Below are 24,483 nucleotides of genomic sequence, written 5' to 3'. Positions count from 1 at the left end.
TTACGGTTTGTCAGTCTGTCAGTTAGGTTGACTGACAGATCAAATGATCACCTGGTGTGGTTTGACAGCACGGGCGAGCTGAGGGGAGAGGTAAAGGTCACTTTCGTCTGCTGGATGATTGACATTGATGAGGACACGCCCCTGAGCGTCTGGTTGGTTAACAGCATCATTCACATGCGCTCCACTACTCTCCCCAGTTGCCACGGACTCTGCATCCTCATTTGTTGAATCACTGATGATGTACGATGTGGTATTTTCACCTGAGCTTTGGTCTGTGAGACACACAAACACACATACTTGCATATTACAGCAGAAGGAAATTTTTTTCAATGGAAATTAATGTTGGCCTGATTACCATGACTTTTTGACCTAGTGTAATATGCAGTTGGGGTTCTCAATTTGTGCAATATAAAATAATTGGAAATAGCTACATATGTCTCCCCTAAAATTATACCACGGAGAAAAGAAGTATGCTTTTTGTCCGCAAACTTTTATTTTGAAAGTGCGCCAGCAAGGTGGGTCTTCTTCCAGCCTTTATTAAGGCACCTGTTCAAATCTAAAGCTGCTCCAATCATCAGCTTCACTGGCCTCCGTTTCACCGTCAGAGTCTGGATTATAACGTTAGTTTTTACCAGCTCTGGGCTTGAGGTCAGTAACGAGAGCACAACAGATAACAATGACGGTTAATTATAGTTATGAAAGCGGCTTGTATATAACTGCTAGGCTAACAGAGGAGGACAGGAGAGTTAGTGAACGTTAATATGAGCTGTGTTCAGGTTGTGAGAAGGCGCTCTAAACGTGCAGCAAGTTAACGTTAGTCTCTGGCCGTGTCCCAAACTGCAAAGTGCTGCACTGAATAGTATGTAAAAAATTATAGCACCCTTAGCAATGCTTTCTGTAGTGTAGTAAAGTTCCATAGTATGTTGTTTGGGACCCAGCCTCACTGTCTAACATTAATCAAATGCTGTTCCACATCATTATAAATGCAGTATTTTACTGCCTTATCTACATAGGAATCAGCTTATAGCTTGCTAGTATTTTGGGTACCAATATTAAACTCACACCTACGTCCTTGGTTAAATTAAAAAATGTTTAATTAATAATAAACGACATGTTCTATTAGAATATGCCAGTGTGATCATATTCTAGGTAATAATGATTGACTAATATAACCTTGGAATTATAAAGTATGTAATACTCAGCTTAGCATTGCATTTTCCATTGTTTACACCAGGTTTTATTTATTTGTCCTGTGCGAATACTTATGCCAGACCCCAACTTTTAATAGTACATCTTGCCATCCATTCTAGGAACACTTTTTAATATATTGGCCCATTAACTGATTTGTGTGCTCATAAGTATGTGCACACAAAGTACTGTGCAAAGGCTGCAAAAATAGCTCAGCCTGTTGGATCTGGACGTTCCTCTTTTATAAACAATATTTTGAAGAACCGTGTCCTTGATTCAAGCCTTGTCAGTTAACAATAAATCACGAATTAGTTGTCTAAAAATGTGCCAAATAAGAAATACGGTTATATAATGCCCAATAATTTTACTTCCAGGTATCATTATCTTCCAAAAGCAATAAGAAGTTACACAAGTATGTTTTTGTTAAGATGGAGAAGGGGAAGTGGAGAGAGATAAATGTGTGTGTGTTATATAAGTGGGTGAATGGTGCTTACACAAGCTGGATTTAACAGTGAGGAGAGGCTTATGTAACCTAGGCAGAGATGTCAGTGCTGAAAGCTGGCACACAACCAGTGGCAGACACACCTCTGCTCCACAGACCCAGTTTTGCACACACACACATGCAAATGTAATACGAAATGAAACCTAACTTTGCCAAATGTTCCTCTCAGGGTGTGTGTTTGTTTGTGTATGTGTGTAAGAGAGAGGGCAAGAGAGAGAATGTTTGAAATTTAGTCTTGCATATATATATATATATATATATGTGTGTGTGTGTGTTTGAGGAACAGTTCGTACAGTGACAACTCTTCACTCTATCCAACTTTAATCTCCCACTGCGTGCGCGTGTGTGTGTCTTAAAGTAGTCGTTTATATAAGTCAGCTGACTCAACCATTAATGTCACTAATCTTAATCCTTCTAACTGCATGCTCATATAAGGAACGTATATAATCATCATTAGGGGTATGCGTTACAAAAATGTTGATACTTGAGTAGCTGTAAGGATGAAAAAAATAAATAACTGAGTAACTGCACAGAGAGGAAAAAATGTAAGGTTCTCATAAAGGCAAGGAGAACTATGATTCAGTAACATTATTTAATTTGAAAATAAATGAGAACATTTTCATGCTGTATGAGAAATGGTGGTTCAGTTTGAGATAACAGTATCATTGATGTCCTCAGTGAATGACAAACAATGGGGGTGGGATCTTCACATTGCTTTATTTGGTTTATATATTGCCATTTCCCAAATTTCATGAGAAGAATGGGTCAAAATGGCTATTTTCATTAACTGACGTTAAAAGCTAGTCAATCCTTCTCCTGTCAATGTATTTTTTTCTGGATATGGTAGGCTCTGAGAAATAAAGTTCCAATAAATTTTTCTTATGATAAAATGTAACATTAGCATGATAGTAATATTTCTATTTTCATATTGTAAAACTGAATGCTAAAACAACTAATCCAGTACAATATAACCTGATGGTGTTTCACAGAGTGAGAATGTGTGTGCGCGCATGTGTGTATGTCTGACCTCTTTTAGGGGTAGCTGTTGTGTTAGTGCTGTCTGTGGCACTGCTGGTATTCGTTTCCACACACACCACATTGTGTTTGGACTCACACTGAGCTGCAGTCACACACAGATTAGCTAGAGAAACAATAAACATGACTCATTACTGTTATATCATAACAGGCACCAATATCCCATGTCTTCAGTCAGTGGAGGGGTGGCTGATATTAGTGTAACAAAGTAAATTCCTGCAAATAATATTAAACAAGGTCTTGTGAATTTTGCTAATTAAAGCACATGTGACAAGTATTCAACTGTATTTAATTAGTAATTGAAAGGGCTATAAAATAATTAGTAAATAGGCATTATATTAATACATTATTATTGTCATGGAAATTGCTTTATTATCTCTGTGATGGGAACAGATCCATGAGGAACAAAAGATCATTCAAAATTTAGAGGAATAGCAAGGAGTGTTTTTCCTCTTTGATGTTTTGTGGTTGGACTGCAGTAAATTCATACAAATTAAACTAAATAAGAAATAAATTCTCTACCCATGCATTATTTTCACTTGGATAATTTAAAAAATCATTTTAACTTGTCAAATCATCTGTGTATTGCTTAATGCAATCTACACAATATACTATAATACACGTCACATAATAAAAATTAAACTAAATCGGGCTGTCATTTGATAGTAATTTCAGCATTCACATACTGACACTGTGAAAAAAATCGTGTGTGTGTGTGTATGTATGTGTGTGTATGTTACCTGCAGTGTGAGTGTACTCGGGCTGAGGGTCTACTGTGAAGTCTTTCCTCTGATGTTCCAGACGTTTGCGCCTTTCAGTCTCCTCTAGTTGAGCTGCTTTAGTCACTGCATCCAACTGGTGCTCTTTCAACAGTTTCCTAGTGAGAGAGAGAGAGAGAGAGAGAGAGAGAGAGAGAGAGAGAGAGAGAGAGAGGGAGGAAAAGAAATTAAAAATTGTTCTAACCAATTTGACAAATATTCAGAAACATTGAGGGCTTGACTCATAAATCTATAACGTTTTTAAAAAAACACACAAACAACATTTGTACATGTGTATGCACTAGTTGCATATAAGTTATAAATTGTTTGTTCTCCTTTGCTGCAGTAACAGCTCCTACGCTTTTGAAAGTTTTCTGTGAGGATTTGATTGCATGATCAGTTGTTGGATGGTTCAAAAAAATGACTAGAAGCAGTTAACATTGCTGATTAGCTTTAACTCATTATTAAAGACGCTGGCCTTGGGTGCAGTTGTCTTTGAAAGTGTACGTAGACGTACCGGATATTCCTCCTCACGTAAGCAGGTTTGGAACTCCTCTTCTTTGTGGCGCTGAGGGCGAGGGCAGGGCTCCGTGAATCTGGGCGAGACAAAGGATGAGCAGGGGGCCTGCTGGGGGTCTCGCCTGAAGGAGCGGTAGAGGGGAGAGCACAGGGCCATGCTGAAGAGTCACCACCCTGAGCCTCATTTTCAGAACTGAAGGCAGCGCTCTGTCCCTGATCTGCAGAGAGAGAGAGAGAGAGAGAGAAAAACATGAAAGAGAGGGAAATGTTTAAAGTTTCCACAGTGGGTTTCTTCTCCATTGGTTTACAATCCCTTCAAAATCATGCTAGAAGTTTCATTAAGAATTTACAAATACAACTTTGCCATATGAAAACTCTCATGCAGAAGAAAAGGTTTTTGTCTACAAGCATACATTGCAATTTTTTCAGTGTTAAAAAACACATTAAAGCAGGGGCATGAATGTAATTATAGTGTTAAACGGTAAAATTTCTCAGGAGCAATTACTAAGTGGGGAAAAAGTAATGTTGTTTAAAGGAAGAAAAAAAATTATTCTAACATCAAAATTTAATTCTCCACTACCTTTCATTTATACTTGGCATTATTCTAAAGTTTAGTTTAGTTTAAGCTAAAACCTTATAAAAGTTACGCATTTGCAATGAAGACTTGCATATCTGAGGTAAGTGTTGAATATATTGTTTCTTTAACTGCAATCGATCTTTCTGGCACAGTTTTTGCATATTGCCTCATCTGAATTGGCTGAAAGCTGAAATGCCCACAACTGAAGCAGTTCAGATGCAAACAGTTGGAAAAAAGTACACTTTTAACCATTTTACTTTTTCTTAAACAAATGTATTTTACATTCATTACACACACACACACTAAAAGTGTAAAACTAGAAAGACCATGCAAAAAAAAAAAAAAGGAAAAATTGAATACATCTGAGTGGCGACTGTTATATTGCTGTATTAATGTACTGCAGTAATTGCGAAAGCCCTATTGATAGTAGCATGATTTTGTGATATTTTACATAGCCAAACACCATGGAAACACAATCACATATATCAGTGTGTAAGAGTTTGATACAAATAAATAGAAGACACAAATAAATAGAAGATGTAATAAACTACTATACTACTGATTTTACACACTGTTGATATGCCGGCAGCCATTTTGGATTCTGAACTCAGAATTGGTGACTCAGAATTCCCCGACTTTCCAAGGAGTAAGTCCGACTTGTGCAGGCGTTCAACTTGATATTCCTACTTGGAACTTGGAAATTTGGACATCCAAATTCAAATGGAATGCAGCACAAGCCAGCAGCAGGAGATTCACATAAAATTGTCTACTAATAAATTTGTGGTTAAAAATGCTGGAAGAAACAAAGCTAGAATGAGTGAGGAGCACTTTCACTGGCATCCAGTCCATGAAAGTAGAATGAAACCAGGTTATTTCAGGACCTTGGTGATACATACACAAATCTGGGACACAGCTCAAGCGAGAAATTGGTTAAAGAAGAGTGTGCAGTGCAAAATAAGGCTGTGTTCACAAAACATTTTAGTTAAGTAATACTACAAATGTATTTCAAATGCACGTTTTTTAATAAATCAAATGGCTAACGTGTTAAGAAATATAAAATGTTCTTATAAAAAACTAAAACCTATAAATAGTACAATATTTCAAATACTGACGGAGGCTATATTGTATTGTATATTTTATTGTTTTTGTGTCAGCATCATGTGTATTTCATTTCCAGGAGATATAAAAGTCAGTGCTGGAGCAGAGTAAAAGAGTATTTCATCATTAGAATCAAATTTCCAAATTAAGAACAAACTTTATAGAAGATGTTTTCCCTACTTTTATTGGAAATTGATGCAGAAATAGTTTTTTGACAACATTAACTACAATTGGAGGTTTTCAAATTATATCAAAGACTAAAAAAAATCCCCACCAACAAAGTGGATAAAAGGTTTATACTGGAAGAGTAGCAGAGCATCAGTGCACAGTCTTCAAGACAGACCTGGCCGCCACCACGCCACAACTGAGACACACTGAACTCAATCAGCATGTTATGCAAGCACTCATAAATATCCCATGCTTATGAAACTGACCAGTACATAGTCGTGTGGCCAAATGTGCGCACACACATACGCCAGGCCAAAGTGAAATCCGCACCACTAACAGCCACAAACACTTGTTTCAAAACTTGACCACTAGCCAACCATCCTGCTTCATTCCACTCAAACCCCTCTGTTTGCTCTCTCCCTTTCTCTCTTCTTTTCACCCTTCTCCGCTCTGTTCTCAACATATTAAAAGCTGTCTTATCTGAACATCAGGTTCACCACTCACAAGCGCACACACACACACTCAGAGTGGGAAGATGAATTATTTATATAATGCACGGGGGTTGATGATCCACAAGTCTGAAAACAAATTACATAAACCACCCCTCTGAAGCAATCTGCTAATGACTGCCCTAGTCATTCTGACATGACTTTCCAGTTCTCAGTGTATATATGTGCTATGAGTGATATCTCTGTGTGTTTTTATGTGTTATATGAGAGAGAGAGAGAGAGACGCATGATATATACTGTGATGGGACATGAAATACTGTGAAGATCCTTAAAGTGTCTCCATCATTTGGTTTTGGTAGATTATATAATTAGAATGTAGTTATATAATCAAAAGCAAATTACATATACGTAAATGCAAGGTCATTTTTGTAATACTTCTCATTCAAGTTGAAGCAGACGACCGTATTATTATGCTTTTTTAGTTACTGAAGAGCACCCTTTGTGGACACAAACACTACATTGTGCACAGAGAGCTTGTATAAGCTGTTGAAGTTTATCATGCTCAATGCCAAGTGTTGGCTAGAAGGTTTGGGCTGCATCCTAACTGAGACGGCAACCTCTGAAGTGTTTGACCTACAGGAGTTAAAATGGCTTTCTCATGCACAACTCATCATTGGTAGCTGACCTCATTAATGTTTTCATGGCTGACTGCCATCACATACTTACAGCAATGTTTGAACATGCAATCTAACGCTTTTCCAGAGGAGCATATGTTACAATAAACAGCAGCAATATGTGGAAAACAACACTACTAAACAGAACATTAGGTAATACTTTGTTTGTTTGTTTTTTGCTCCTGGGGCTCCCCCCAGTATAATACATTTTTACAGCACTGTACTGAAATCAATGGGTAGGGAGTGGTGGTGGTTTCCTACCCTCCTTTAAAAGTTACATAGTGCAGTTTCTGCAATGCTGAGCCAGGATTAGCAACAACTCAACCAACAAAAATTTTGAAGCTATAAAATTAATGTAAAAAATTTTATAGTGTTACTTTAAAGCAACATTTTGGATTTTTGCTTTTAGGCTCCCCCTAGAGTTGCAGAGTATTTAGCTTGTATGTAATCAACTTTTACAGCACTGTCCTAAAATCAGCGGGGAGGAGGTGGATAGAGGTGATTTCCTGCCATGTCCATAGTGCAATTTCTGCAGTGCAGAAGTCCAGAGTAGCAAAGACAGAGGCACCATTCACCCTACCACAGGTCAGTGCAGCATCGCAATGATTCTAAACCTATGGGTCTGTCCCAAAACCTAGTGAGCTGTCTAGGTAGGCATTGACTGCATATACAGCTGTTTAAGTAGACTGCATTCAAATGGTCGTCTGTCCTCATAGAGGTCTCACAGCCTGTTCCCGCCCACCGCACACAACCAGTGTTTACTTACCTCAGCGACTACCGTCGCCTCACTTTCAGCGCGGTGGATTCTAATCTTTCCATTTTATTGCGATTAGAATTCCTTTTCTCTGGGAGAACAGTGAGATGGATGGTAGTTGTTCTTGCGTTGCATCCTGCGATTGCGTTTGCGGCTAAGGAAGGGTTCGATGCTGCCTTAAAATTCGGCCAAATTAAGATATCTTAGAATACAGCATAATGAGGTATCTAAGGGACAGCATACGTGTCGGGAGCACGCACACTGATGTAAAATGTTAGGCAGCTCACTAGCTAGACTTTTATGTCTAGTGTACAAATACTACCTTGCTTTAAAAGAATTTTTTTTATGAGAAATTAGGTACTCTAGTTAGCTTTCCCAAACCATTATGAAATCATCTACGGCATTGTTGAACATTCTGGAGAGATCTAGCTACATCTCTGAAGTTCTTACATTTTTTAATTTGTGGACATCTAGCTACATAAATAGCATTACAATGTCTCACACATTTCATGCACATATATGTAATGTTTTTAAAATAAATAACGCAAAGTTGTTTTGGCAAATCTTTAAGTTAAATTGTTAACTAAAGCTATTTTTAATTTTTTAAAGAGTGAAAGCACAAAGCTATTTTGTGTGTGAGGTTACGTTTGGGTTTGGATTATTGGTTAAACATTATATACAGACCACACTAATCACAAACATGTTTGTGTCTCTTTTTTGAAACTAGACCTCCCTTAGTCCTGACTCTTTTACTCAAAAACTCCTGCCAGCCTGAGCTGAGCCTGTTTGGAGTAATCTGAGATCTAGTGATGGTCAGAAATGAGTAAAATATGAATGATGAAGAAGAGAGAATACAGTTAAAGGCTAATATTAATCCATTCATCCTCACTTTCAGCACCCCTAAAAACAACAAATGGTTGCATAATAGGTTTTGAAACTCATACACACACAAATACACATGCACTGGCTGGCTATAAATGGGGTGAGATGGGTAAAAATGAACCCCCACTTCTTTCTCCTTCCTTTATTCCTCTCTCATCCCCCCTCTCTTTCTGATCCAGAAATATCTCAGCCTCAGTGTGAAGACGTGACCCTTATGCAACCAGCCATTTCACGCTCAAACACAGACAGCGCTGACCCCGTCTCTCCTCTTCCACCCCTCCACTTCTCCATCTGTCAGCTTCATTCTTCCACCTCTTGCATTTAGTCTCTCGAATATTCTCACTACATATCCCAAATATTTTCACTACAATACCACATTCATTTAGAATTGTCTCTCTTCCTTATATCTCTGATCATCGCACTGGACTCATTTATGTGAGAGAGCTAAGGCATGGTTAAACAGAGCACTCAAACAATGAGCACAGAGGAATACTGAGTAAAATGGTGAAAACAATAACAGAAGTAAGAAAACAAAGTGAAAATGGCTAAATACCAGAAACCTTCTCCTAACTCTTGGGCACCTCATGACAAACTGAGCTGTGGCTCGTTCTTATTTAAAGGAACAGGTGCTGAAAAATGTAATTCTGAACAGAGCTGTTTAGACAGAGGAAGAAAAATTATCTTTGTGGTATTTTGGCCAATGTGTGTCAGACATTTTTTCAAGACCACAGGACTGTTAATTAAGGGGTTATAACATGAACCCTTTATGTTGAAAAATTAAAAAATAATGTATATTTTATACTATAATGTATGTCACAGTTATAGTGTATATTAATATATATATAAGAACATAGATCATATTAGATAAACTGCCTAGATTTAAACTGCAGTGCTCTCATCAGAAGTCACTAAAGCTGTGTTAAAGCTAAGGCTAAATTTTGGCTGGTTTTCAAACCTGATATTTTGTGACCTCATGTTAATGATTAGATCCTTTACTCCCAGGGTATGGGCAGCAAAGCCTGGCAGGTATGATTTTTTTTCCTTCTACGATGACCGTTACATAACATCATGAATCATGTTAAGTCATTAGAGGATTATATCACTGTGAATTTATTTTTTAATGACGTAAAGAGATTACAAGTCTTACCTCAGCCAATTTATGTAACATAGCTGTAAAAGTTCATACTAACCCTAGCTACAAGGCACAGGGCATCCAAAAGGACAACCACTGCTCTCATAATGACTTACATTCATGTACAAAATAAATAATCTTGATAAATAATCAAATGAAACAATGGCCATAAAAATAAGAGTTTTTTTTTTTGTAATGGAGCTGTGCTCTTGTAATAACCGGGGGGTGGGCGTGGGTGGGCAAACCATATTAAGTACAATTTAGAAATTTTTCTTCCCAAAGTTGGTAACAGTGTCAAGTATTCTTTCTGCTTTATGATGTCACAATGTTGACTTTTAAGGGTGAGCATTTTTTGAGAACTGAAGGATGATGGGATGCTGGAGTACTGTTAAAGCTGTTCGGTATTTTTAGATTTAGATTTTTTTTTAGATCTGTTCTTTTGTTATACTGCAAATATTGAGACTGAGAAGCGTGGTTTTAATTTTGTGAGTTTGGGTTTAAGCTGCTCTCTCTACCACTGCTGCTGACTAAAGATGGTCACACAAAACTTGCACTTAAACATGCATGCATGCACACACACACACACACACACCTTCAGGAGAGAGTCCTCACCGTTTCATCAGAGTAACAGGAGACAGTTACGCAACAATGCATTACATAATGGCCAGAGATCTATTCACTATTACAAAGACGGGAGTCTAAAAACCCATCAAAACCTCTCTCGCTCTCTTTTTTACTTCCCTGCCCCCTGACACACACTCACTCAATCACACAAACATATAAAGATACGCAAATATATACCAATGGACCATCCTATTGACAGATGTCTGAGGCATCTAAAAAACAAAAATAAAATAAAATAAATAAAATATCACAGAACTCTACTCTCTTATCCCTGCCCCATCCACAGTTCTATTTTGGCAAGCTTTCACTGCTGTGGCAACCATAATCAAACAAAAGCATGGCCACCATCCAGTAATATCAGAGGAAAGGGGAGGTGATGGCTGTGTGATGCCATGGTGACAGAGAGTAGGAGATGTTATATAAAGAGCTTGTTATAAACAACTGAAGTGAAGTCTGTGGGGTACAGACCCTAGTAAATTTCACACACACACACACACACACACACACACACACACAAACAAAGCCTGCTAACCTATAATAAACAGTGACAGGGTGAGTGTGTCACTGTGACAAAAAGTTAGATGAGGACAGGCAAAATATGTTAAACCTTGGTTAAAAACCTGGAATCACTGGGCGCAAGGCAGGAATACATCCTGTAGGGGGCATCAGTCCTTTGCAGGGACACTTTTGAGTCGCCAATCCACCCACCATCGTGTTTTTGGGCTGTGTGAGGAAACTGGAGCACTTGGAGGAAAACAACTTGGACATGGGGAGAACACACCAAACTCGTCACAGTCACCTGGAGCAGGGCTCGAACTCACAACCCAAGGACCCTGGAGCTATGTGATTAATTATAAAAACTGTACGTCTAATTGGGTACATTTATAATTATAAAGACTTTTAGATTTAGAGTCTATTTTTGTGCTAAGCTAGCAGCAATTCACATGAAATTCTTCATTGGCCATTTTTTAGATGATTTTACAATATTTATTTTCCATGTACTGTGATATTCCAGAGACTATTACATTTAAAATGATCTAAAACTAACAGCAATATATATTTAGATTTCACAGAAATTATGGAAGCTTAGAAGGCCCTGAGTGCTCTGATTGTGGATACTGTTTAAGCTAATGCTGCATAGGTTGGCTTCAGGCTTGATTGGAAACAGATTGTATAACCAACATTTTTAATTTGCATTATTATATTACCAGACAAATGCCAAAAAGGTTCTTAATAATAATAATCCTTTCTGTATATGAAGGTTTGAAGTGCACCATGCAATATGAAGGTGCCAATGTAAAACTGACACACAATTTCCATTCACAGTTCATCCACAGTCTTCAGGGATCAGTCCAAAAACAGTACACAGTGATCATTTGGTGGACTGTGCTTGGCAAGGGCTTGTAAGGTAGAGGGCTTATGAGGTACAGGGTTCAAGCAGAGTACAGGTCGAACACATCTGAGGAGAAGAGTTCTGCAGTGCTGCAGAAGACACACTCACAAAGTCCTTTGTAGTCTTGTGTCTAATGTAGTCCAGAGAATAGGAGGAGTGTTTTTACCCCAACAGTATTCATACACACAACAAAAACACAAATTCCAGCTTCTACAGTCCTTTGTAGTCTGTATCCCCCACAAAGTAGTCCAAAGTGTTTCCCCCCCCCCCCCCACAGTATTCATGCACACACACATACTTAATTTCCCTAGCATCACATTTAGAGAAAAGCAAAATATTGAGAGAGTAAAAGAATAAGAAAGAGGCAGGAAGAGAGTAAGAAAGAAAGTTGATGACAAAGACTAGGCAAAGAGAGAGAGAGGACTGGAGGGTGAGCAAGGAAGTGAGATAAAGTATGAGGGAAGGGACTAGGGGGGTACATTTAGAAGCCAGAGGGTTATGAAACCATGGTGCATTGTGTTTATGTTACTATGCTTTACGGTGCTTTTAGCGTCATGGCCTGCTAGTGACATAGGTGACATTTGGTGGGTATGGGGAAAAATAAATAAATTAGCAAACAAGGTTGTTGTTAGATGCAAAAACACCTTTGAGTCCTCCATTGTCTTTGCCATGTTTGCCATCTCCTGAATGGAGTTTCTGTTGCAACCAATTAACAAGTAAATCTCAAGTTACAGAGTTGCAGACAATTTATATACAACATACGTTTGTTTGTAGACAGCCCTCAAATAAGTGAATTCAGCTTTTACCCTCCAAAAGTTAGGAACCCTGTTCTCCCCATTACAGGTCAGTGGAACAGCACAATGATTTTGGAGCAGTACTTTTAACGTAAAAATACTACCTATTGTTCCTTTAAGTTTTGCATCATACAATACGGCAACTTATTGCTCACTGAGGGTTGCCCATTATTGTCCATTGAGGGAACTGTAGAGGATGATTTGCAATCTCTTTGGGTTCCAGTAGGGTTGTTCCTAACATGCTTTTCTCATACTTAAAATTAGGCATGTTTGAAATGGCACCTTACGCATTATTCCGTACACCACTCGCTATATATTGCACTACTACAAGGAACTGAATTCAGGAGAGTAGTGTACATCATCTATTGGTTTCTGGTGGAATTGCTACATGAGCTGACCAGAGCGGGAGGGGAAGCATAATAAATAAATAAATGAATGAATAAATAAATTCATTAATACAAATAAAAAAGCTGTTCAATAGCGGGGTCCAGACCCACCACGTCCCTGAGCTGTATAAACGGTTACAGACAATGAATGAATGTATGTTCACAAATGTTATGCGCAATAAAGAAATATCGGCAGATAAAAAAGTGAAATGAGTTATGTTTGTTATATTACCATCCACTGCACTTTTGTGAATACACTTCAGATGACGCAGGCTCCCATGATCAGGGTCAGCATTGAAAAGAGGGCGATGAAGAGATCTGAATGGGTTTTTATTTTGATCAGAATACATTTTACAGTCATTTATATCATAAACACTTTATATCCAAAAGCTTGTTTTAATATTTATGTGTTGGGGTTTCTGTGGTATGAACCTTGTTCTAAATGTTTGAGCAAAGTTAAATCCTGTGTGGTCTCTGACTTTTGTGCAGTGCTGTATATTTATACAAAATTGTACATGTGCCCTAAAATAAGGTGGTGGTAGGAGAGTCTGGGGGAGTACAGTAAAATCCCATGGTTGCTCTGGTGCGCACTGTGCCTCGTGAACAGTAGTCATGAACCAGCTGAAACGACATTGTTTATTCAAAAAACGATGCATATTTGCACTTTAGTGAGAGTTTAACTTTTCCACGTTGTCCAAGCGTAAATCACTTTCTGATATTTGGGTGTTTTTGCACATTTAAGTTTTTTATGCACATTTTCATCATTTGCAAGAAACTAGATGGATGGAAAACTTGCTAATGTTATGTGAGAGTGTCAAGTTAATTTCCTGATTCATTTGTAAACTGCAATATACAAAATGTCTAGTTCATAATTTGCTCTTTGAACAAGTCACCTTAACCAACATCACAACAATTTCTTCCCCTCAAAGATCTGACAGGGGCCACCACTGCATTATGGACACATTCAACTGTGCACACCGTTTCTAAATTTAAAATAATGAAATGAATTTATGTTTTGGAACAGCTGCAAATGAGGTCACCAAGCTCAATGCCAAGCTTGGGCTAGGGGGTGTAAAGCCCCTCAAATTTTAATAACTTTAATTCCAAGAATTGGGAATTCAAGAATTTCATGAATGGGCATGTGTCCATATACTTTTGGCCACAGAGTGTCTCAAGAATATCCTCACCATATTTTTTCTTTAATAGAAGACAAAAAACAAACATTAGCCAGTGCCACCAATGAGCGGAACAAAATGGCTTTTGTAGGGAGCAGCTTCAGATTGGCGTCCAATTAGTCAGTGCATGAAGTGAATGGGATGCTAATCAAAGAAAAACAAGAAAGCAATCCCCCTCTCCCTCTCAGGATTCTCGCTTTCTTTTCTTTGTTCTTTTTCCTCTCTCTGATTCTGGTTTAGCAATCACGAGTGGGCCACTGACCCACTGAAAGTTTAAAAAAAGAGAGACGAGGAAAACAAATCACACGCACACATGGTCTCAGCTCAGTAAGAAGATTATAGATTATTCTCAATCCAGTCAGCATAACTACTGTACAGTTAAGAGCAGGGCACTAGGAACAAAACAAACTGTGTGTGTGTGTGTGTGTTGTGGGTGGGGGTGTAATCACTAGTTATTAACTTTTACAATAATTAAATTGTAATCACATTTTCATTAAGTAAAATAAACAAATAAAGATAATATCTGATTCTCAGGAGTAATTATAATAGATAATTCAGCAAATTAAACATGCACCTATAGCAGACACAGACATTAAATTGCACACACACAGCTTGTGTAATCTCCACAAAAAAAAAAAAATAATTTGGAGCAGCTGCACAAGAATTAAGAAACGTAAGTGAGCCACATCTTACCCCAGAGTATCCATGCCATGGCACTGCATATCTAACATGGTGTGGGGTCTCACTAATGGGCTTGCTCCTTGCCAACTGAGCTTTCAAAGCACTAAGCTGCCAGGCTAATTCATACAGCCTAGTTTATTCACCCCAGCTGAGTCTGATTTTCAGCTAAAGGCACAGAAATGACGGCAGATTAAAAAATAAATAAATAAAAATACAAATATTCGCCCCGGTTTCCTCACACAGTCCAAAAACACACGTTGTTAGGTGGATTGGCGACTCAAAAGTGTCCATAGGTGTGAGTGAATGTGTGAGTGTGTGTTGCCCTGTTAAAGACTGGCGGCCCTTCCAAGGTGTGTTCCCACCTTGCGCCCAATGATTCCGAGTAGGCTCCGGACACACCGTGACCCTGAACTGGATAAGTGGTTTCAGACAATGAATGAATGAATGTTTACCAACAGGTTTCTATTTTACTTTTACAGAAGGTTTCCAAAGGCTCAGAATATCAAGACATGAGCTTTTCAAGGACAATCTGTCAAGCTGTTGTTTATAAAATATTTATGACTTAGTGAAGTAGTTTCTACTTTTTCAAGTTTCAGGATATACTAGCTCCATTGTGTATGTCTGTCTTTTGTGAGAACTCTCTAGAAAGCTTATGAATTTCATAATTTAGCATGAGCTGCATACTCAAGGTTGGGTCTCCTAAAGTGTCTGCTTTCAGTATTAGTTAAGGAGGATAATAGTTCCTTTTATATAAGCTAGTTCCTAGTATTTCACTGCAGATATAGGTTTTAAGTTTCACTGATTCCAAACACTCTGCTTTGACTCTGCTAAGTGAATAAAAAATGGCCAAAGTGAATATAATGCACACTGAATGTATAACATTAGACCTTCAGACAATTTTGCCTTTGAGGTCACTGTTAGCCCCTGGTTGAACTTTAGTGAACGAGATGTACAAGCACAGCGCCTTCTTCCTCAAGTGAAGCCTAACACAATAAATATGTTCAAATTAACAATCGCCTCCCTGTTTTGCTTTGTTTTTTAAATCTCTGTCTGCTTTCTTGCTCGTCAACCTCCACTCAGGGCACCTCTTAAGGTCTGAGAATTTGAAAGACAGAGGCAGTTTGTGTGTTATATAAGTCACCCTGGGACACATTATGAAACACTGGATAATCGCCACTTTGTTCATCCACGGGGAGTTTTTTAATATCTCACACAATCAATGTTTAAACTAATATTTGGAGTCTTAATCTAAACAAGGCAACTGTTTACTCTGAAACCTGACTGTAGTCATAATTTTTTTAATATTACCATTAGAGAGGGTTTTTTAAATAATTTTGTTTAATCTAATTCCATAGAAGATTCGCCAATTCATTGTAATTATAAAATGAGCAGTTATGCCAGCAGACAGAAAATGATCTAGGTCAGTACCATGAGCTCATCAAATCCATTTATTAGGATAAGCAAATGTGATAATCTAGATAAGAATGACCAAGCAGCAAGTGTAAGGCTCCAACATTTGGCCCACAGTCACCAAGCTAAGAACACACTGAAACTTTCTAGAAAGTTCTCCCATAATCCAGTGAGATGAAACAAGCTAAATCCTGTAGCTCAAAATGCATAGGCTACTTAACAAAATATTTGAAACCAAAGTAAAGCCCGAACAGCCACAGGGAAAACCTGAAACTGGAGAAAAGAAAAAAAATATATATTTATTTATTTATTTCCCCAATTTTAGTCCCTCTACAAAGCAGCAAAGGTAAACAGACCAGGAACAAAAAGTACAGTAAGAAGTGGAACTGGAACAAAATACAGTACAATGTTAAAATTCATTTTCTTTAAAAGTTCCTACAAAATACAGAGGAAAAAAAATAATAATGAAACAGAAACCATGAAATATACCAATTTTTCTAAAATGATCCCTTGTAAAATGCAGCAGAAAACTTAAATTATATGCTTTGAAGCAATTTCTTACAGCCAAAATGGCTAAGAAGGAAGTCTAAGGTTGACTTTTTATGTTTATTTACGTTTCAGGACCTATTCTTAACAGCCTTAGCCTTAAAACTACCACAAAATAAGTCTTTCAAAGTTTCAACAGGAACGTCTGTTCCCTGGGGGCTATGATAAAATTGTATTTAGGTTCAGGAAACACAATGAGCCAGTCAAGTGAAGTGATAGTTGGAAAAGGAGGAGTAAGGGGAGGGATTTCATCAGAATAGAAAACGAGAAAACAATTAAACACTTCTCACATTCCCCTCACAACCTTTCACACACACTTTTCTCTTCCCAAAATAAAAAGTACCCCGCAATTAGATGGACTAGTTTGCAGTTTGTTTTGAACCCCCTGCTGGGAATCAGTGCTCTCTCTCTCTCTCTCACACACACACACACACACACCGGCTTACAGGGGCTGGGTCGGAGAAGCAGGGACGCTTACGTAACTGAACCAATGGCTGTTACACAACGACTGTGTTCAACAGTACAGCACGTCCAGTCATACCACTCACACACACACAATTACTGACATATATTACATACTTGTGAGGACAAAATACATTCACCAGATACACAATGTTCCAGATAAATATTGTTTTAAAACATTCACTACACACAGATCCCACCCTGACTGATTACTACACACTTAACACCAGGAGCATTTCCCCCGAGTTAAGAACCATAAGTGACAGAATCTTTATTATCTATGTATGTTTTCTCCAGCCTTAATGTTTTAATAGGTTTGTATGCAACATGAAGTTACACTTAGTCTTATAAAATAACAGTCTATTTATAAGTCCAAGAACTCATAAAACATCTTTAAACTACATAAATACATCATTTATAAATTGGAATCAGTAGCAAAAATACACTGAGACACTCACATTTTAACATCAATGTGAATAAATCCGGGTTTTCTGTGCAGTTCTGTGTTCTATCACTGCATTAAATATGCACATGCTTCCTTTGTTGCTGAATATTCTGTTTTTTTTTAAACAATTAATTCAGAAAAAAAATACTATAAGCACTTACTTTTTTTGATTCAAAGTAACGATAAAACACGTAACTTATCTATGAATCTATGAATGTTCAGCTTTATTGAAGTGTTCTTATCAAATACACGAAATGACATAACATTATTAATGTTAATGCTAGGACTGGACAATAATTCAATATTAATATACAATCACACTCAATAATCATCAAATGATTTGTAAACAAATCGTCAATATTTCAATATCCATCCATATTTACAGCACTGCTTTCAGTTTTACAGTTAGTTAAAAATATTAATACTAACAAAGCCAAGAGGTTTATATTTGATGGAGATGTCATGTTTCTTTCGGTTGTTGGCAGTTTTCCCGTGGGTTTTATATTTTTCATATTGATATCAGAATGAAATTTTATCGATCAAAATTAGGAAATGTATTGTGATATAAATTTTGGCCATAATCATACAGCCCTAGTATATGCCTATATCATTAGCAGAGACAGAAACAGACATCTTTTAGCATCAGCCTAATGGACTTAACAAATAATAATTAGTCTAAGGTTCAAGGGGTTACATGTTTGTTATGAGTTAAATGTATCTTAGCTTACTTGTGACATTCCTTGCATTTTCAAAATTTCCCCACTGTTTGTGCTTACTTTAGCCTGCCTGCTCAGGCCTTATGAAAGCATGTGGCATGCAGCTGCACTGGGGCTAGGATCTGGGCCAGTGTGTCACAGGCAGGCCAGAGTGTGGTGGAGCAGCCTGGCGGACGTGAGCACTGAAATGCACCTCTGACACTCCCCTAACCTGACTTCAACATTGTGTAACCTCTTCCCTCTGCAGAACAGGAGACGGCAGGAAAGTTCTAGCCACATGGCGCTGGTGTTACTTCTAAAGTCTTGCATGTTTTCAAGTTTGGGATCAATCATTTGTTAAGAACTTAGTGTTTAGAAATATTAAGAAGGCAGGAAGAAGACAATGTGCTCTGAGAAGGCGAAGGTTGCCCGAGGACCAGAAGCTGCTGCCAGAACAGAGCAGTTTCCAAGCAAATCATGACAATGATTCAAAGTTTGCCAGCACCTTCAAAGTAAAGCTACAAATGGGTGCCTCTAGTAAGATAATGGAGAAACACTTGGGGGTTCTATTTTGCCAAGCAGAGCTCTTATTTGATGTGCTTTTGAAAACTCCTGATATCACGACTACCAGCCCAGGTTAAAGCAGGTGACTGAAGGAGAAAACATTCCAAAAATGGAAAGATGCTAAATCTTCAACTAGGGTCCAAGTCTCTAAATAATCAGTGAGAGACAGCATGTCCTCCCTGAGAACATTACAGTCATTTTCAGTAATCGGTGTCCAAACGGCGTCATATTACACAAGGCAACTAAAACAACTAGATCAATTGGTCGTGCCATTCCCTGTAACATCACCTGTGACAACATGAAAGACAAAAAACCCTGACCAGCTATTAGACTACAAATGTATGAAACATGAAAAGATAATCAGTGCCTATCACAATTAGTGATAAATGTTTCTTGTACCCAAAAGGCATATCCTCCCAAAAAAGACCCCCTCTCTCTCCCATGACACACTTAGCCAACAAACACTGAGTAAATGTGAACACCATTAATGCCAAAAGGTAGTTGTTTTAACCCCAAACTATTTCCTATCCATGCTACTCTTTTTAGTTGTTTTCCTATTTAGTCTCTTTCCCTCTTACTAACTGTCCTCCTGTTGACCTGTAAAACTAGCCTTAACTCAAAAATGTCACTGGGAAGATGTGAAAAGGGAACAGCTTTGTGCTGAAAGAAGGGTCAGAGAGAGGTACCCTACCTGTTAGGGAGTCAGTCTCATCCAGCAAGAGCATGTTTGTCCTCCGGCACAAAGGGAGATGTCCAGCTGGTACTTGTTTGATTCTTTCCTTTTCTGTCTTCTTGGCTTACTCTTCTGATTTCCTTGGTTTACGCTTTTTCCTAACGTGAGCTGGACGCTGACCGGTCAGCAAGTGCCTGGACTCCCACCAGCTCTTGTCTTACGCTGGTGAAACGTCTGAACACTCCACTCTCTAGGCAAAAAAACTTCTTTTGGTCTTTGCCACACTTGCCTCCGGTTAAAACTGACTGACTGGCCAGGATCTGTCCACTTGGGTGAATTTCTTTTTTATCTAGATCGCCTGTCCTTGCGAGAGTAAGATGAGGTGTGTGTGTGTGTGTGTGTATGAGGACTCTCTCATGTGTTCTGCAGCAGACAGCGTGAATTACTGACGCGCAAACCAGGAAATAGGACTAGGGTTACCTTACATAATCTCACACGCTGGGGCCGGGGCCCTTTCAGGGGGGTTAAGGACACGTCCACCGCCGCCAAACACTTTCCTCTCTCACCATTTCATAACACAGCCCACAGCAGAGGAAGGAGGGTAGAAAGGAGGAGGGGAGGAAAAAAAAGGAGTGCAATGTGTTCCGAATGTGTGTCAGTGACACTGTTACAGAGGTGTTAGTAAAGTGCCCTGTTCAGGGCCTTTCAGAGTTTTAAATTTGGTATTAGATGACAGAATGCAGATATGTGTAAGTGGCTAAAATCAGTAGCGCAACAGGTAGCCTCGCTGTGGGTTTGAAGTGTGTCTCAGGTCACTGTCTGTGAGGAGATTGGTGGGTTTTCCCAGTGTGTACATGGGTTTCTTCCAGGTAAAACTATACCATTTTTTTCTTTCTATACATACATACACATAAGTAGAGCATCATTAGTCCTGCTGACTGGGTTTACAATACTAAAGTAGGGCCAACTTAATGCACTGAAAATATGAGACTCTGTCAACCTGTTACCCTAAAATGTATGCTTCATGGCCTCAACCTGTGCCACTGACCACTGCCCAGAGTGACTGTTTGACCACCGCTGATCTGATATTTTTGGAGTGACATGATAATGGATATTGCTCAGATAGGGGATATGCTTTACTCATACTATGATGCTGTTGTATTTTTTCAAATACCTATGTTGCTAATTGTTTCTAATTATTTATTTTTTATAACTGAGTATCTTTGCTGTTGTAATAGCTTCTACCTTTCTGAGATGACTTTAAACTAGATATTCTAATGTTGTTATAAGGATTTGACTGCAATCAGCCACATAAACAAGTGGAGTCATGTCCTGTGATGGACTAGTGCTCGTCCAGGGTGTGTCCCACCACAACCCTGAAATGGATGAGCAGTTACAGACAATGAATGAAAAAAATAATTAAATGTAGCGATACATCATGTTTAGCTCCATCATTCCAGAGAACACAGTTCTATGACTCAACAACCCAGTGCTAAGCGGGTTTAATAACAACTAACCAATGCTTGGTACTGGCCGTCCATTCTGTTGGCTGATGTTGTTCTGTGGGGAGTGCTCAAATTAATACATTAAAGTGGCTTAAATAATCTTCAGAAGAGAGGTTTACTTTTGGACACACAGTGTCAATCTAAGTAATAATACCCAAGAGGGAGTGTTATAACATGAGATATTGCCAGTATCTCACATTATAGCATCTCGAGTGTATATTATATCATCATATGTAGATTATATCACAGTTCTGTCATCGCTGTTAATTGATTTTATGATGAAGATGACAAAATAAAACAATTCGTTTATCAACATTCCATAAGGTAAAATACTTCCAGTCCTTCACACATTCACAGGTTCCATTTCTCTCACACTTTCCTTCTAGTGTTAATCCACTGTTTACAACAGGTTCAGATTGTAGTGATACATGTGTAGATTATACCAGGCTTGTCTGTTTACATTCAAAGTGAGCATTTTGGAGTATGGTTTGAGAGACATCCTGCTCAGCTAAAACAAAAAGCATTTTTTGCTTGATTTATATATAATCTCCTCCTCACGCTGACCACAGTCCCAGAAAACACAGACACAGTACTGTCTTATTTCCTTGTGATTTTCTTTTGTTTTGAATTCAGAAAGCAGAAAGTGCAGTTACGCTCTAGCTTCTCTTGTCTGACACACGCTCGGACATCGTCATAGTTCATGCTGAAACACCTACTTTTCTTTGTTTCAGCTGGAAACTAATCTATTTATGTTCATGGAAATGTGCTGAACTGTTTAAAATTAGTTGTGTGAATGGAAACCAAACCAGTTCCACACTGATGGAAAAGGGCTACCAGTCCCCCTACCCTGTCTTGTAAGTGCTTCCCATTGTTGCTAGGTTATGTGTATTTTGCAGAGTAATACCCAAAGTACTCAGTCAGAGTGTCATTATCATGCAATAACTGACACCTGGAACATCTCTCAGCCAGTCATATTGAGTCTGAACTAATGATATGATATGATATTGGACACAGTCCACAAGTAATTTTGGACATTCTGAGCAACACAAAACATCCCAGTAGTTCTAATAAGAAATTAATTAACTGTGTATTTTGTCTCAGTACTGCAAATCTGAGTAAGCTTTGATTACACACTTTCTTGGTATAAAAAGCAATTTCAGCTCCCTTATTTATTATTGCGTCTTCAATACACTGTCATTCATCTTCACCCAACACTGAAAACTTGAAAAACAAATCTTTAAAACTGTATAAACCATTTCTGGAAATTAGATTTTTAAATGTATATTTCAAAATCTCTTCAACAAAAAATAAGCCTTTTTTTATTAATTTATCTGTTCTATTATCTTTTTCCTAGAAACACCTGTCCAAGATAAGACTAGTTAGGACACTTTATATTTAATAGTTACCAGCCAAATCAAAGAGGACCTTTAACCTTGGAACTCCACACCACATAATTTCTTGCATCATTTTTGCTTTTTCTTGACACACAACTGTCCACCAATCACCACTAGGACATACTTGTTGTAACATATCTTTCTCAAACAAAGTCTTGTTTTCATGTCCTCAGTTCACTTTTCTTCAACTTCCTACAGATCCTAGAAACCTCTCATTCCAAATAAAAGACACCATTGTTTTGATACACTTTTCAATCTCCACCTGCATATCACCACCAACCAAAAACAGTAGTGTTCTTAGTCACATGAAACTTAAGGCTAACCGAATTTTGCCACACACACAAAGCAGAGATATGGTTTCAGAGCTACCTGGTATTAACCCTTGGAATTCCAAAGTTGTATGAAACCTGATGATACAAGTTGAAAACTGTTATGTAAATCTGTATGTATTTACATTATTAGCCAAACAACACAAATAACAAAGGCTTAAATGACTTTTAAAAATTCAAATTTTGATTCAGGTCTTAACATAACTTAAATCACTCATTTTGACTCATGAAAGTCAAATGAACCGAAGTTTGAAAAAACAGCAACATGCACACCAAAGTTTCAGCGAATCACCAAACCACATTCTGCTCACTCCTCCAACTTCCTTTTGCACTTCTACTCGTCATTACAAGCAGAGTAGTCATTCATTCATTCTGACTCGCCACATGAGAACAACACATAACTCTCTACTCACTCATAATTCTTGATCAGGACTGGACACACTCCTGTGCAGCACTTTCTTCTTCTCAGAACAGTAAACACACATCTTAGCACAGACGGGGTTGCGCTCTTAGCTCCAGGACAGAGTCTTCAATGAGAGTGAATGGCCCAGATGGCCTAAAGGCTAGTCGGATGCTTACAAAACAATGCGTCGCTGCAAAAGTGCCTTTTACAACCGTAAGTCAGAAACACCCTCGCCGGGGCCACCACCCGCTCTATCCACCAGTCGCTGAAGCCAGCGTGACAAACACTCACATATACACATACAGTCCCCGCCCACCTGCCCCAACGTCACCAATCCCTTCCCCCTCCATCGGGGCTGTCTTAGGTAACAGAGTTCACTGGGGTACAAGAAAAAGCTGGAGAGAGAAAGAGACTGTGTGTGTGTGTGTGTGTGTGTGTGTGAGAGAGAGAGAGAAAGAGAGAGAGAGAGAGAGGGGGGGGGGGGGGTTGGGGGGTGGGAATCGAAGAAACAGGGGGATGGGAGTAACACGATATAGTGAAGTGCTAAAGATTTATCTCCAGTGCAGCCCTACAGCTATGCTTTTAGGATTAGCAATAAAAAAAAATTCACAAGTATAGTTTCGTTGCCTCAGAAAAACATGATTCATTAAAATAGTACAAATATTAATATAATAATTAATATAATAGTAATGTTATTAATTCAAGAAAAAAAAATATATATGTTTATAATAATTATGTTAATGTGATGTGCCTTTATTATGTTCAGTTAAATAAGCAGTGCAATTTTTGCATTAATGTCAGTATTTAAACTAAATTAAAGTGTACTTTGTAAGCAAAAGACTTGTAGATAACAAATTATTGTTTTATTGCACATTTATTACAGTTGTATATAAAAATATGGATAGGCTATGCTAAATTACATTTTTTTTTGGTGCGATTTTAAAATCCCTCTGCTTTACAACCCCTGGCAAAAATGATGGAATCACCAGTCTCTGAGGATGTTCCTTCAGTTGTTTAATTTTGTAGAAAAAAATAGTAGATCACAGATATGACTGGCTTTAAGAAACACTAAAAGAAATCAAGAAAACTAGTTGTGGTAGCCAGTAACAGTTAGATTTTTAGAACAAGCACAGGGAATAAATTATGGAATCACTCAATTCTGAGGAAAAAATTATGTTATCATGACAAACAAAATAACACTCCAACACATCACTAGTACGTTGTTGCACCACCTCTGGCTTTTATAACTGCTTGCAGTCTCTGAGGCA

The 24,483-nt window shown here is 38.1% G+C and overlaps 1 protein-coding gene across 2 annotated transcripts in view; it reads right to left on the bottom strand.

The window, feature by feature from the left end:
• LOC136665808 (helicase ARIP4-like) overlaps positions 1 to 24,483 on the bottom strand; it is a 67,650-nt gene that overhangs the window by 15,790 nt on the left and 27,377 nt on the right. Inside the window, exons 1-5 of one of the 2 annotated variants that reach the window (XM_066643578.1) lie at positions 19,603 to 20,006; positions 4,001 to 4,220; positions 3,466 to 3,602; positions 2,718 to 2,831; positions 52 to 272 (exon numbers count right to left, since the gene is read on the bottom strand). In XM_066643578.1, the coding sequence (XP_066499675.1) occupies positions 52 to 272; positions 2,718 to 2,831; positions 3,466 to 3,602; positions 4,001 to 4,220; positions 19,603 to 19,636 (726 nt within the window). In that variant the 5' untranslated portion in view covers positions 19,637 to 20,006. Of the gene's footprint in view, positions 1 to 51; positions 273 to 2,717; positions 2,832 to 3,465; positions 3,603 to 4,000; positions 4,221 to 19,602; positions 20,007 to 24,483 lie in introns of those variants that run through there. The other variant, XM_066643577.1, reaches the window with a different exon arrangement.

Source organism: Hoplias malabaricus, chromosome 14, assembly GCF_029633855.1.
Source record: "Hoplias malabaricus isolate fHopMal1 chromosome 14, fHopMal1.hap1, whole genome shotgun sequence".
Classification (NCBI taxonomy): Eukaryota; Metazoa; Chordata; class Actinopteri; order Characiformes; family Erythrinidae; genus Hoplias; species Hoplias malabaricus.
This window is presented reverse-complemented; position numbering and strand designations above follow the sequence as displayed.